Source organism: Elephas maximus, chromosome 27 (assembly GCF_024166365.1).
Source record: "Elephas maximus indicus isolate mEleMax1 chromosome 27, mEleMax1 primary haplotype, whole genome shotgun sequence".
Lineage (NCBI taxonomy): Eukaryota > Metazoa > Chordata > Mammalia > Proboscidea > Elephantidae > Elephas > Elephas maximus.
Genome location: NC_064845.1, coordinates 12438551 through 12454997, shown reverse-complemented (window position 1 = coordinate 12454997; position 16447 = coordinate 12438551). Strand labels below are relative to the sequence as shown.

The 16447-nt window shown below is 41.1% G+C and overlaps 1 protein-coding gene across 16 annotated transcripts in view; it reads right to left on the bottom strand.

Annotated features, from left to right (window-relative positions):
* Positions 1-16447, bottom strand: part of NEK10 (NIMA related kinase 10) — a 243915-nt gene that overhangs the window by 127708 nt on the left and 99760 nt on the right. For all 16 annotated transcript variants that reach the window (XM_049870764.1, XM_049870748.1, XM_049870753.1 and 13 more), the window contains one exon: positions 16263-16365. In XM_049870764.1, the coding sequence (XP_049726721.1) occupies positions 16263-16365 (103 nt within the window). The remainder of the gene's footprint in view (positions 1-16262; positions 16366-16447) is intronic.

Below are 16447 nucleotides of genomic sequence, written 5' to 3'. Positions count from 1 at the left end.
TAAGATTTGAACAGACACTTTGCTAAAGTGAATATTGTTGTTGTTAGGTGCTATGGAGTCAATTTCAACACATAGCCTACGTGACAGAGTAGAACTTTCCCACAGAATTTTCCTGGCTGTAATCTTTTCTCTTAGGCTGGGTTCTCTACAGAAGCAAAACCATAAAGTATATAGAGAGAGATTTATATCAAGGAAATGGCTCATGCAATAGTAGAGGCTGGACTGTCCCAAGTCCATGGATCAGGATAGAGGCTTCTCTAGATTCATGTAGCCGCAGGTGCTGGTGAGCCCAAGATAGGCAGGTCAGAGAGCAGGGCTCTTGTTCACAGGCTGTGAAGAGCAACGAATCCCAAGATTGGCAGGCGAGACAGCAAGCCTTCTCCTGATTCACATCGCTGCAGGGGCTGGTGAACCCAAGACTGGCAGGTCAGAGAGCAGGACTTCTGCTCACAGGCTGTGAAGACCGACGAATCCCAAGATTGGCAGATAAGCTGATAGCTCAAGTCCCAAGAACCAGAGGTCAGACGAAGGGGAGACGGCTGCAGGATCCAGAGTGAGCAAAAAAGCCAGAATGTCTGCTTCTATTCGGATGTAGGCCACATCCCCAAGGAAACTCCCTTTCAACTGATTGGCTACTCAGAGCAGATTCAATCATGGGAGTGATCACATATGAACACTGAGAATCATGGTCCAACCAAGCTGACACACAATCTTAACCATCAGATCTTTATAGGAGCAGATCAGGTCTTTCTCCCGCAGAGCTGCCAGGTAGGTTTGAACTGCCAACTTTTCAGTGAGCAGCCGAGTGCTTGAAAAGCTGCTTAACATCATTAGTCATTAGGGAAATAAAAATTAAAGTCATACAAAGATTTCACTACATACTTATTAGAATGGCTAATTTAAAAAAAAGAAGAAGAAGAAACAAAAAGACATCAAACAAAAACTGACAACTGATGATGCTGCTGACGATGAAGAGCAACCGAAAGACTGATACCTGCTGGTGAGAAAACACTGGAAAACATTCTGGCTTCTCAGTTTGTTTTTTTTTTTTAATAAAATATTAAACCCGTTGCCACTGAGTTGATTGTGACTCATAGCGACCCTATAGGACAGACGGAGCCCTGGTGGCGCAATGGTTAAAAGCTTGGCTGCTCGTCAAAAGGTCAGCAGTTCAAACCCATTAGCTGCTCCTTGGAACCCCCACAGGGTTTTGCTATGAGTCAGAATACACTGGACAGCCATGGATAATCTAATATTATTTTACATGTAATTAGAAGAGAGGCAGCATGATCGACTGGAAAGAAAACTACACTGGGTCTACTTTAGGTGTCTAGTAGAACGTACCAGAAATTCCAAGTTAAAAATATCTGATATTTAAACTCAATCAAAATGACAGAAACTTTGCATCTTTAGCACCTAAGATTTTACGGTACGAACTACGGCTGGGAAGAGTGCAGCTGAGGCATCTCTTTATCATTCACTGCAGATAGATGCCATGGAAGAGTCAATATTTCACGGTGGCACCAAAGAAAAACTGTTTTGTTTCATATTTGTCATTTAAGAAGCTCTATATGATACTTTTGTGAGCTCAAGGCCATTTCTAACCTTGAAAAAAAAAGGTAATCCTTGAAGAAATCAAGTTTTGCTTACTTGCTTCTGGCTTCTCATTTATTTGCCAATCTATTTCCCACAGCTGCAAATTTATAGACTGTGTTTGCTTCTCTAACGACATTTTTTCCCCTAGGTAACATCGTGTGGCCCGTGGCTTTAAATACCATCTATACTTCAGTGACTTCCAAATGTAAGTTCTGTAGCCTGTTATGCTCCTTAAGCACCAGATGTACGTATTCATCTGGACAGCCAACAGCTTCACGTGAATGTCTACTTTGTTGTTGTTGTTGTTGTTGTGTGCCGTACGGTCGATTCTGACTCCTACTGACCCTACGGTATACATGTCCATTACACATCTCAGAATTAACACACGACAAAGGGAACTCTTAATCCCACGCCTATGACTCCTCCCTGGTTCCCCTTCTCTGTAAGTGGCACCACTATTTACACAAATACTCATGACAACACCTTAGGTACTTTCCTTAGTTCCTGTACTAGACATCAATTTATTGGTCTAAGCTTCAAATCCATTGCCCTGCTTTGGGACAAACGTCCCTGATAACGTTTCTCCTTTGCCAGTTGGGTTGGTGTTGAGCCTAGTCAGTAGAAAGTGCTCTACTGCCTGGTTCTGATGTGCTTTCCTTGCTCTGACAGCATTTCTGAGGTGTGGAGGATGCCCAGTGATGCTTATCTCAGCTATGGGCAGCTTCTCAGAGGCTTCGGTTGGCACTCCATCCTGCTTCCTAGCAAGTCTTGGAGACCTATAAGACCATAACTGATCTGGATTGTCGGACTGGTGTTTCTTGACCATAAACCAAAAAACCCAACTCATTGCTGTCGAGTCGGTCTTAAATTTACACCCACCTTCAACATTCTTCTTCCCCTTTTACTTAATTCTTAACATCTTTCATTATCTGGCATTACTTATTTACTATTTGTTTATGCGTTTAGAGTCTACCATTTCTAACTGGTATGCGAGAACCATTAGAGCAAGGACTTTGTTTTATCACCGCAGATTAACAGGAAAAATTATTTATATACATATACATACATACACACAACTTTCAATACAGTAGTACTATTGACAGTATTGGGGGCTAAGTTATATGAAGCATCGTTAAGAAGTATTCACAAGCTAGATGGTTTGGTCTAACCTTTCCTCATCTCTACTATGTATTGGAGAAAATTCACTGTAACTTAAGCAACCGTTATATAGAAAAAATAGTACAGTACTTCAATAATTTTAAGGGTTCACTATATTTTAGCACACACAAGCCTTGTCCAACTTATAACCTAAAATAATACTCTGACTTTTAGTTCAGTCCTAATTCTACATTAAAATTATTTTATGCTTATAAAAGTGCCAATGAATTTAAAAGGCAGAAACCTAGGAGTGGTACTGACAATGGTTCTAGTCACGCCAGTTAATTTAGATAAGGACGGAAACTCGGACAGATGCCTGCAGAAACACAGATGGTTGGGAAAAATTCTTAAAGAGAGCAAAAGCTAGTATCGCCTGGCCACTGGGAAGATTTTGGTAGTGGCAGCAATGTTGCTGTTGCTTTTTCCTCATTTGTGATCCTATATAGAGAAAAATGTTTTATTTCAGAAACTGTGGTCAGAAAAGCATACATGTGCTATAAAAGGAATTCAAAGATGATGACAGAAAACATTTTATGTACAGCATAATATGCAAAAAAAAAGGGGGGGGTAAAAAAAATCTCTCCTTCGATAGAACAAATGATACAGAAAATGTTAACGACTGTAGCATGTTGATGCTACAGCCTGCAGCTGTCAACCTCCAGATGGAAGAGCGGTGGGTCTCTGGTTGAGTCCTTAGATTCTGGCTCTGTCATTTCCTATCTGTGTGGCACTGGGCACATCACTCAGTGACTGTTTTCCTTCTCTCAAAAATGGCCTATAGAACTTAACGTTTTCAAGAGGCCGCTCTGAAGACAACATGACGAGAGATGAGGAAGCTCTTTGGAATACCACAAAAACGTAAGGTATTCCCTCCCCTCCGCAGGGCACTCAGCTGTTTACAAATTCTCACTCTTCACCTGTGTGTCAGTGACTCCCAACTGCACAGCCTGGCCAGAACACCCCAGTCTCTGTTCGGGGCTTCACCCCAAGCCCTATGAAACACTCATGACTTCACATGCAGTCTGGGCTCAGTCACCCTGGAAAGCCAGTACAGCAGATGGCATCTCATTTTCCCCATTTTCAAGGCTTAAAATCTCTGCTGCTTTTCTCTCGCTCCTATACTCATGCCCTCACCAGCCCAGCTAACATTTCTCCACACTCTCTTGGACTGGAGCCTTTCGATTTCTGTGACCATATTTTAAATGCAGGCCTTCCCTTTTCCCACAAAAACGACCTGGGTGCACCTCATTACAAAGCTTTGCCTTCTGATCCCTTCTACAGGGATTTAACAGTGGAACAATCCACCACCCTCTGTCTTCATCACAGCAAGCCCCCACGTGAGTGCTCAACAGTCTCCTGATTGCTATTCTGTTTCAGTCCCAAATGCCCTGTCTGGTCTTCCAGATTTTCCATTTACTCACTGATTCATTCATTTGTCCAGCAAATACACAGCAAGCACCGACTGTGTTCCAGGCACTGGGCTGGGTACTAAAGATAAGGTAGTAAACAGGTCAGAAACCATCTATATCGACATAGACCTTAGGGAACAGTGGTGGAGATACACATTAAACAGTTACACGAACAAATATAAGCTTAAAACTGTGATAAGATCAATAAAGAACAAGTAGATACATGGTGTTATGAGAGGATAAAGCAGAGGACACAGGGATGGTCAGGAAAGGCTTCTCTGACAAAGTGGTCCCTGAGCAACGATCTGAAAAGGATGGGAATTAACTAAGTATGAGGAAAAAGTGAGGAATAGACCTCCAGCAAGAGGGAACTACATGTGCAAAGGTCCTGTGGTTAAGGAAGCATAGTCCAGTTAAGGAACAAACCCTGGTGGCGTAGTGGTTAAGACCTACAGCTACTAACCAAAAGGTTGGCAGTTTGAATCCACCGGGCACTCCTTGGAAACCCTATGGGGGCAGTTCTACTCTTGTCCTATAGGGTCGCTTTGAGTCAAAATCAACTCGATGGCACCGGGTTTTTTTTTATTTTTATTTTAACAAAAGGCCAGGATTGCTGGAGAACAGAGGGTAGGGAGTATGAACAAACTCTGAAGGATTCTGTAGCCCGTGTTCAGATGACTAGCCTCTCTCATTATTGCCCAACTTAAAATTTCCACTCCAACAAAGCTATTGCACTCATTCTCACACAGCACTTGACTATGAGCACACTGGTGCCCCCAAGCGTGGCTTTTTCTTTACCAGGATGGCCTCTCAGCAATACTGTAAAGGGACCTGGTTAAAAATTAAACTGTCGGGGCAGACACTGTTCATTCTTGGCACTGCCAATCTATTAGCTGAGTGATTTGAACAAGTTTTCGAACCTCTGTAAGTATATTTCATGATCTGTAAAGATGGGAATAAGACCACATGCCTCAGAGTATTCCATGAAATAACCAATATATAACGTAGGTTGTTTGTTGTCAGTTGCTGTCATTTCCGACTCATGGTGACCAGTGTGCAGAGTACAACTGCTCCATAGGGTTTTCAAGGTTGTGAACTTTCAGAAATAGCTTTCCAGGCCTATCTCCTAAGGTACCTCTGGGTGGGCTTGAACCATCAACCTTTTGGCTAATAGTTGGGTACTTAACCATTTGCACCACTTGGGGACTCCTTATAGCCCATAGAAAATCCTAAGACAGGTTAGCTTATGGTCTGTTGCTTCTTTCCTTTAGACTACAACTAAAAAAAATTTTATCATCCTAAGGGCATCTTCCCTGAATAAAGTTAAAACAATGAATGACTTTGACAATTTTAGGAAATAATCAGTTGAAACTCCCATAATGCTAGGCAACGGCAGAGGAGTCTACTTGAAGAAACTGCGTAACGGGCCAGAAGGACAATCTCCACTTTGGAACCCACCTCATCTCCGCCTCTGCCCCTTCCTGCTGCCTCAGGAAATGGAGTGGCCAGCCTCCAACTTCCACAGCAGCGGCAACGTCAGTTACATCCCCCCAGTGCAGGACTCCAGGGGGCGTGGGAAGGAGTTTCCCAGAAAGACGTGTAGAGAGTATTCCTTCAGCAAACCCTGGTCCCACTGGCGTTTCTTCCCTGAAGGTCACTCAGGTTTCTAATCCCGGCCCTCAAGACTTCTTCCTGACTTTCCTCCAGATGAAGTTTAGCTGTTATTAACGGTGGTATTTCTCACTGAGCAAATGAAATGCCACCATTATCAGTACCTGTTGCCTTTGAGTCAATGGCAACTCATGGAGACCCGTGTGTGTCTGAGTAGAATTTTGCTTCTTAAGGTTTTCAATGGCTCTTTTTTTTTTTTTTTTTTTTTGAAGTAGATCACCAGGTCTTTCTTCCAAGGCATTTCTGGCTGGACTTGAACCTCCAACCTTTAGGTTAGCAGCCTAGCGCATTAACCACTGGCACTACCCAGGTCTCCAGGGAAATGCTAATCAAGTCTAATTCATCATTTAGAATAGAATTTCCTAAACTAGGGGAAGAGAGGCAGGGCTTTAACGCTGCTACACCAGGGAGCCCTTGCACCGTGCCACTATCTGCTGTTCCAGAGCTCCCTTCTCCTGTGCAAATCCCACCCTGGGTAAACAGGAAGTCAGTCTCTCTCTCTGGACTATAAGTTCTCTTCCTCTCACACATACACACACATACACAAGTTCCTGTGGAGTGGTCGGTGAGTTCAAACCATTGACCTGTTCGTAGCTGCTAAGCACTTAACCACTGCACCACCATGACTCCCCAACAACAAGAAGACACTCCCATACCCACCATGCTGCTTCAGAGAACACACTTTGGAAAAACCCACAGAAGGAACAACAGGTCCAGAAGGCATCAGATTCTATTCCCTACGTTTAAAAGTTTTCTGAGAATAAATCATATCCCAATATGCCCAGATGAAAATATACACTAAAATGAACCTATTTGATTGCCCTTAGTCTTTGGCGTTTTAATTTGACCTTATTAACTCAACATTAAAAAAAAAAAAAAAGCATTATTATTTCCACTGTTTCCCTATAGTCGTAAAGGTTTGGTGCCTCCATAATTTCCATTCAGTTCATTGTCTCACCAGCTGAGTTTAACAATAGTCTGCCCCAGGGTTAGGAATCCTCCCTACTCTAACTTTCTTGGAACTGTTGTTCTCATTTTTTCCTCTAAGCCAACTGCTATTGAAATCTGAGAATTGCAGAAGGATCTGCTGAGAATAGGAGAATCTTAAAATTAACAACAAAAAAATTACATTTGATTGAATTTCCTTCAATACTTCCTCCTTATTTTACATGATCCAATGGCAATATAAGGAAACTGTGGTGGACTTTACAAAAAATATTCTTTCTTTCTTAATAACTTGAGGGTATTACATTGAATGAGAGAAATTCCATGGCGAGCCTTCCAATAACAGATGCTATGAGGGTATGCAACAGAAGTGACTCAATGTTCTGTAGTCTTTTAAGCGTACACAAAGTTCTGCGTCAGCTCAAACACAAATAGGCATTATATCTGGTTGGTGGGAGGTAAATCACAGAACTTTCAAAGCAAAGTAGATCTAAAGACCAACAAGGCCACATACAGTCATTATATACATGTTTGCCAAGGAGATTTTACAGGCATATGAGATAAGATGCATACAAGGACTTTGGGTTGCTTATCAGAAAGGCAAGACTACTTCAGTTCCTATAATGACCCAGATTTCTCAGCAACAATTAAGCCAACCAATTACAATTAAAATCCTCTAGGAATCCTGGCATTATAAGACAGGTCTAATTTGATTTCTCAAACTTTTTGGTGGCATTCAAGAAAGGAAAATGTGTCTTCCCGTACCTTTGGGTTACGCTGCTTGCTGAGAAAACAGTGGGAACCACTTGTACCTTTCCCCATGTATGCACCTGGTTTCCATTTTAATTCTCAACTCCTCTTGCATTGAACACTCTTCCCAGGAAATCCTGGTTATCAGAGCAAGATCTCCAACCCAGGTGTCTCTCCTGATCATTACCTACTATTTGTAACTGACTCTGAATACTTCCACCTGGAAATATTTCTGTTCTTTTGTTCACTCTCTCTTCTATCAATTTATTAAACACATATTTATTAAGAGCTATCAGAGAAACAGGAGCCCTGGTGGTGCAGTGGTTAACAGCTCAGGCTGTTAACCAAAAGGCTGGGGCTTCAAATCCACCAGCCACTCCTTGGAAACCCTATGGGGCAGTTCTACTCTGTCCCAGAGGGTCACTATGAGCTGGAATCGACTTGATGGCATTGGGTTTTGGGATCAGAGAAACAAAGTCAAGGCAAATTTGTTTCCCTTCCCTTAAGGAGGAGATGGCAATAAAGCAATGTTTTCAATATCATGTCCAAGGTGCTATGGAGTCCCCAGGTGGTGCAAATGGTTAACATGCTCACATGCTTACCAAATGGTTGGAGGTTCAAGTCCACCCAGAGGCACTTCAGAAGGCCTGGAGATCTACTTTCAAAAAAAATCGGCCATGGAAAACTCATGTGAAAGATTTTCTTTAACAATGAAAGAAGACAGTCCTTCAAAGAACAGAACATTTTTCCTGCCCTAGCTGCCACCCTGCTTTCTATCTTTGAATCTGGTAGCGATGCGTAGAGTTCTGAGTCCTGAGACTATGTGATGACAAGCTTAAGACGCCAATCTGATGAAGACAACGCAGAGAAAGGACCGAGTGGCCTGGATCCTGGTTGAACCAGCCCTGGAACTGCCCACTTCCAGACCCCTGTTATAACTAAACATCCCCAAAGCTTCACAATTGGTAGTCTGGCTTTTTGCAACCAAAAATATACTAACCGATAACAACTCTTAAATGGGTCTCTGTCTCCAGTCTTTCCCCCCCATGCTTCCTAACCGGCCACTAGAATTACCCTTCTACCTCCCAAATCTGATCATGTAACTTCCAGTCTGAAAATAAGTCACTGGCCAAAGGACAATGTCCAAACTCCCCCCTCACCCAGGCTCCCTCTTCTCTTGCCACATGGAACATATCAATAGTTCCCGGGCACGCTATACTCCTTCATGTCTCCAACCCTTTGCATTTGATGTACCTCCTGCCCATAATGCCTTTCCCTCTCCTGCTTAACTCCTCACCCTGAAGGTCCCTCACACAGAGTTCATCCTATCTTCTCCAGAGCTTGAGAGCTGTGGTAGACTTGGTAACTGTTCACCCATATTCTCCCAAGGGAAGAATGCACCCTCACCATGTTAAACTAGACTTGTTTTGAGTAATGAAATCTGAGCAAAAGTAACATGTGACACTTTGGGGTAGAAGTTTTGCTTTGCCATTAAATGAATAATTTATAAGGGTTAGCACAAAGCTGGTTCCTATGAGGCAGAGTTTAAAGATGTCCCAAATGTCTAACTTTTCCAAGCTGCTGTACACTCCATCATCTCTAACACCAACTACTCCCTCTCCCCTCACCAGTCTCCTTCCCATCTTTGGGTTCCCTAATTCCCTGCAGTGTCTCACAGAACTCGTGGACCATATAAGAAATGGTTCACGCGGTTGTGGAGCTGACAAGTTCCAAGTTCATGGGTCAGTCATAGACTTCTCCCTGGTGCTCAGTCTCTACCCAAAGGCACTCAAGCTTTAGTGCTCTATGGGCCAGGAAGCCCACTGCGCTGTCTCCGGGCGGGGGGGGAGGGTATCTCCTTTGTTGGTGGTAGGGTCTCCTCTTTACTCTGGAATTGGCTCTCTTTTAAGGCAAAACTGACCAACCCCCTTGGTAGGCCACAATTACACTATCACACAATCACCTGGCTGAGAGTGATAAGACCTTGGCTAGAAACGCCATATAGAAAAGTAATTAATCCACCGCAGCCATGTTCTCTTTTCCTGCCTCTGAGATGTGGAAGCAGGTACAGAGGAAGCTTCAGTGAGCCTGGGTCTCTGAAGACAGGCCCCTTATTGAACTACAATGGGCGCAAAGCATGAGCAAGATATAAACCTTATTTTAAGCAGGGGTCAGCAAACTTTTCCGTGAAGGGCCAGGAAGTAAATATGTAGGGCTTTGTGGACCGGACATGTCTTTGTCACATGTTCTTCCTCTTCTTTTTTTTTTTTATACAGCATTTTTAAAACATCAAAAGCCATACTCAGCTCACAAGGCATGCAGAAACAGGCCATGGGTTGGATCTGGCCTATTGCCATGGTTTGCCAATTGCTGTCTTAAGCTGCTAAGATTTTCAGGTTAGTTGTTACCACGGTATAACACAGCCCATCCTGATTAGTCTAATAGCATTTTGTGTAGACAAACCCTCTAGCTTTTAATACACTGCAATATAAGTTCCATGAGGAAAGAGACTACGTCTGTCATACCAGTTTACTGCACGGTGTCGGAGCTCACTTGCCAAGAGAATAAATGAATACCTTCCCCTCGCTGAGATGTGAGCTCAGAGGACAGAGACCATGGCTTTTTACCTTATCTCCATCCTACCCCCAGGCCAGCACAATGTGTGGCATACAATGAGCATACAAGCCCTCCATAAACATCCCATTGAATCAATTATGTCTTGGTTGTTATTATTATCAGCCTTAGCCAAATATTACTTGAGAAACATCTAGAAACACTGCACAACCTGTTTGTTTGCAAGATGGACTCGTGACATCAGAGTTCTGCACGCGTCACTGAATCGTCACTGTTTGCAAGAGAAAGACAGTGAGACAGGAAGTGATTCCATGCCCTGGAATGAAAACCCTGGCAGGCTGGAAGAAGTACCCATCTTACATGAAAACTCTGGGGGCGTTTGTTTCTGAAAGATTAATGTATATCTCCTAAGTTATGCAATAAAGCCCATGTCTGGAATCTATTATACACAATCCAATGAGTTTTGTTCTCATCTTTTTCTTTCTTTTCTATTCAGGAGCAGGGGAGGCAAGGGAGCACAAATGGTTGACACTAAAATTGCAGCGTCTGAAAATCCTCGTTGTTGTTAGTTGCTGTCGGGTCAATTCCAACTCAGGGTGACCCCAAGTGTGCAGAGCAGAACTGCTTCACAGGGTTTTCAAGGCTGTGGACTTTTGGAAGCAGATCTCCAGGACTGTCTCCTGAGGAGCCTCTGGGTGGGTTTGAACTGCCAACCTTTTGGCTAGCAGCTGAGTGCGTAGCCATTTGTGCCACTTTTGAAAAGGCTGAGAGTTGTGAAATGGTAGGTTCGAGGGGTAACTTCATTTTCACCAGAGTCTCTCCCACAGTTGTTGTGTAAGTGACCGCACAGTGTCACCCTGCCTTGGCAGGTAGCGGTATTTAGGGAAGGCTTGTTTCACCCGGCGCGCCACTAAGTCAGGGTGTATACTCTTGTATAATCTCAAAAGCCAAAAAGAGCCCTGGACCTGTGTCACGGCACACGTCATTAAAAGATGTAGTCTTTAAAAGGGAAATGTATTTAGACTTAAAAATAGATAGCATTTGTAAAACCATACTTACCTAAATATGTTAATACCATCGTCAATTCTGCTGCCTCATGAAGGCAAACTCCAGCCAGCAGGCTCACTATAAATAACTGCAAACCAACCTCAATCTAAAACATTGAATTCACCTCCACTGAGGAAAATGAGAAGTGGGAAATTTTAGTTTCTCTAATGCGTTTTTTTTTTTGCTTACATTTTCAATCCACTTTGTCCCATGTATCTTAACCATCATTTCCTAACTCGGTATTTTTTATCTAGGAGTAAATAAACCCTCTAGCACCAGAAAGGAGAAGAGTAACCTGTGACGAGGCTGCCCCTCTGTGGTGACATGATTTCACATACACTGCAGCCTACCTTGATAAGCTCTATGAACTACAGGTGTATCTCAAACTCTCAAAACATGAGAGTCGCAACCTTTCAGCGAGCAGCCTAGCATGTTAACCATTTGTACCATCCAGGAACCCCGAAATCACTGTACACTCACTGAAAACAATGGTAGCCTATCAATGTCCTATCCATACAATTGCTTTAGTGGAGAGAAACTGGACTAAGATAAGACTATACTCCGAGCTTTATGACTGCTTCTTATCTGAAACTGGCAAAATATTGCATCATTTAAAGCTAAAAAGTATTGAAAATTGGGAATTTGCTTTTAACTTAATGACGCCTAGATACTGAGGTCACTTGGCCAATATAAGTTTAATAAATATTAATAAGAATAAGGTTGGGCAAGATTACAATGAGGGGCAGTGCAGAAAAAAAAGTTTGCTTATTCTTGTAAAACAAGGCAACATTTTCTATGGAGTCCTTTACAATTTGAGTGCAAGCAGAAATAGGTATTTTTACTAAATGTAGATAGCCCACATAAAAGTGAATATATTGTTAAGTTTAATGTGTAGAACTAATAACGTACTAGTCTGCTCATTCTAGGTTAAAAGGTAGATTGACTGTATGTGTTTTTCTCTCTTACCTCTTAAAACCTGGTTAAAATGAAGGGGAAGGAATTTCCTTTGAATAGTTACCAATCCACAAGGACAATGAGAATGGGAGAGGACACAACACAGGATGAAAAATTCTAGTGAATTTTTGGAAGATGGAAAACAAATGGAAGATGGTAACAGACTCAGCAGAGCATAAGTCCCAACTTATACATCTAAGAAACGGAGGGCCAAAAGGAGTCCCATCACCCTGTGGAGCCCAGGATGCTACAAGGGAGGGTTGAAGCAGAAAGCTGTAAACATGGAGTTGAGATTAAGTACCAGGTCCCTTCCCACAACCACACATAGCACAGTCAGTAAATTGAGGGCCCTCTGCCACCAACAGAAAAAGAGAGATTTATTTTCCAAAGAAACTCAACTAGCAAGGCACCAAGCAGAGTAGGACTAGGACAAGACATGAGGCTGAGCTCTGGGGAATTCAGTGAAAAATATAAAAACTGAACAAGGTTCCCTAAGCCCCCATCCTCACACTGCCCCCAGAATGAGAGCAAACAGATGTATACCCCTTCAGGCAAGAAAAACCACAGATACTGTGGAAAAGATCCATTATTCTGTAATAAAGTCCACTGAATGACAGCCTTACTTGAACCCACCAATCTTCCAATAGCCTGCTTAGTGTCTTCCTCTTAGGTATTAAAGGCCAGTCCAGGATCAACAGATATTCAAGAAAGCTTCCAACAGGAAAGAGAGATCAAACTAAACAGGAAAAAAAAAAAAAGAACCCAGAAGATACAGAAACCATGCAGAATGCAGAAAAAAAATCTATTTTGAACAGAGAAGACAAAACAAAGTACAGGAAAAAGTTTTTGAAAACTAAAACTATGATAACTAAAATTAAACATTCAAAAGGACTGGGAAATAATGTTGAAGAAATAGCTCAAAGTATAACAAAGTTGGAAAGGAGAAAAATGATTTTAAAAATTAGATCAATTTAGTAGGTACAGCATCTGACTAACAGGAATTCTACAAAGAGTAAACACATAAACCACAGGGGAGAAAAGTGGAAAGAAATAACGCAGGAAGGTTTCTGAGAACTGACGCTGTAAGTCTCCAAATAAAATAGCACACATAGTTTCCAAATGTTGAAAAAAGAAAGGCCCACCCAATGCAGAGGATAAAGGGAACATCCTAAAAAAATTTCCAGAGAGAGAAAACAGCTCATGTATAAAGCAATGGGAGTCAGAATAGCACTGGATTTCCTAACAGCAAAGCTGGACACACAAAGACTGAAGGCATGCCTTCAAAATTTGGCAGGATAATAAATTTCATCTGAGAATAATATACCCAGCCAAACTATCCATCAGATATGAGGATCTCATAAAAAACATTTTGTGACATGCAAACATCCAAAAAATATAATTTCCAAAGCACTCTTTCTTAGGAAAGTACTAGAAGTTACACTTCAATAAAACAGCATAGTTTAAAAAGAAAGAGGATGACATGGGACATAAGAAACAGAGACGTCAACTAGAAGAGGAGCAAATAAAAGTTCCAGGACAACAGCCATACAGCAAGTCAAATCCACTTTAGATTGCTGCATGCAGCTACAGAAATGGAGTGTCCAGGAAAGCAAAATTCGGTGTAGTTGTTATGTTTGACCATATGGAAAGAGTGTTTAGAGGAATTTTATAATTCTTCTAGAAGATGTGGAAAGAAATAGTAATAGGTACGCAAAAAACTAAGAAAAACAAAACTAAAGGCAATTATTAACTACAAGTAAAATGAAAAGGCCTATGAGAAAGAAAAGGTAACCAACACTGAATAATATTTATGCAGTGGCAATAATGTACACTCAAAATGTCAAGTTCACCCAGAACTGCGCTATAACTGTATTGGAAGGATGGTAGGTGAAGAAGAGAAGGAAATGAGAAAACAAAATCCTCTGCTATCACAATGGAAAATCCGTAAAGTCTAAAATTGATAAATGGTCATAAGCAGCACATTATTTAGAAGTACAGAGGTAAATACCAGAGGAAAAAGCTAAAAAAAATAAAAGTGACTGTTTTGGGGAAACAGAATGTGGGGGGCTGTAAGAGGGTGGGGCAGGAAACTTGCTTGTCTTTATAAGCTTTTTAGCACTATTTTATTTATAAACTACTCGGATGCGTGATACTGATTAAAGAAAATAAACATAAAAATTCATTAAAATATATTTAAAAAAAATAATTCAGGCTACTGCAATAAAAGGTTAAATTCAAAACATGAGTTGGAATCGACTTGACGGCAATGGGGGAGTATTTAAATGTAACCAAAAGAGATGATTATTGCTAATCTTAGTAAGAAAATAAAATGCAGGGTTGGCTATTACTCAGAAACTATGGCCTGAGCAGCTATCTAAGAAAGATTATTCAGGCCTTAAACAGATTTGTCTACATCTGTGTGTATATACTATTTGTTATGAAATTCAAACACAGATAACTTTTAAAAATCCTATGCTAAATTTTTTTTTTTTACAGCACCACGTCCAAGAGGATTGGCACGGCGGTGCTTGTAAGGTGCCTCGCTGGGGGGGAGGGTGCGGCCGGCAAGCAAAAGCAGAAGGAGCACGTTATTTCTGTAAAAACATGGTAAATAAATAGTAAACATTCTTAAGGAAACATAAGTCCAGTTAAAAAGAGAGTGAAAAGGCTATGGTAAACAAAACTATAATTTCAAATGATAAAGCAAATGTGTGCTCAAAATGAAGATTCGTAATTATTTGGTCTCATTTTTTATTTCACAAAGCACTGGCTTAGAAATATTTCCAAGTAACTCCAGTTGAAGGTTATCTGTAGTTTCTGTTTTGTTTGTTTGCTTGTTTTAACTAAGATAGAATGTTCTGTTTACAAAAACCTCAACAGTAAAACCGACAGGTGTTATTGAAGGGTTTGGTGAGTGTGTACATTGGGAACTGCCTTCACTGGGAATTAGACTCTTACTGAAAGTAAAAGACTCAACTTCAGGCATCATTGATTGTCTTTCACCTCAATAACATTTAGTGCGGTGGTCTCCAAAGCTGGGAGTCCAAGGCAATCCACTGGGGAACAGGAAAAGCATGAAAACCTCTATTTGGACTTTTTTAGCACATCTTTCGTATTTTATTTCTGTATATTTTGTTACATAATATGTTTACACAGTAATATATGTATAGAATTTACAAATAAACATACATGTATTAGCAGTGTATTTGCAAAAACCTTTTTTACTGGTAAAAAAGCCATGATCAAAATCATTTGGAGATCACTAATTTAGGAATGTGTCTCCCCACTCAAAGTAATCCAAGTGTTCATGAATGAAGGGCAGGAGAAATTATATATATCTATCTCCTTATTTCTGTGTGTGTGTACAAAATTCCTCAACTAAAAAATGATTTTAAGTTACAATTGGGAATTAGACAATTGTGTAGAAAGAAAATCAACCTTCTCAATTGCAAAATTGTACCCACAATTTAACGTACCTGTTACAGATGAAAATATTGTAATGTATACTGAGGTATACAATCGCTTGGGATTTTATTACCCCTTGATACATACATTTGTCACCCATCAGACACAGGCTATGGCAAAACATTTCAAAACATGGCGCTCATGCCGTGGTCATAAAAGCTTTTGTTGAAGAGGTACTGTTGTTCTATTGAAAAAAAACCTTGGAAACCACTGATTGGAGACTTTAAATGCTCAGACCTCCTAAGGGTGCTTTATTCTCTCATATGGGCAAAATACAACACAATCGTTTAGAACTGCACTCTCCAATATGGTAGCCACTAGCCACATATGGATATTTAAGTTCATTAAAACTTAATAAAGTTAAAAATTCAATTCCACGACCACACTAGCCACATTCCAAGTACATAACAGCCACGTGCAGATAGTGGCTACCAAATGGGACACAGCACATAAAGAACATTGCCACCAGTGCAAAAAGTTCTATTGACCAAACCCACTGCCATCCAGTAGGTTCCAACTCATAGCAACCCCACAGGACAAAGTAGAACTGCCCCACAGTGTTTCCAGGGAGTGGCTGGTGGATTTGAGCTGCTGACCTTTCAGTTAGCAGCCGAGTTCTTAACAACTGTGCCCAATGACCTAGAATAATATCCAGAAATTCTTTAGTTAAAAAGTTCAGATTTTTATACTTACTAACTGTTACTTTGTCCTTATCCCCCAACATAATGTTGTTTGGTGTCAGGTCTCTATGGACTATCCGCTTTTCCTTGTGTAGGTACCGAAGAGCTAAGCACAGCTTGAAACAGCAAATAAAAAGAGAATTTTTATTTTCCCAATATATGTATAACCAAGAGTGACTACTACAAATGTCTCTAAGA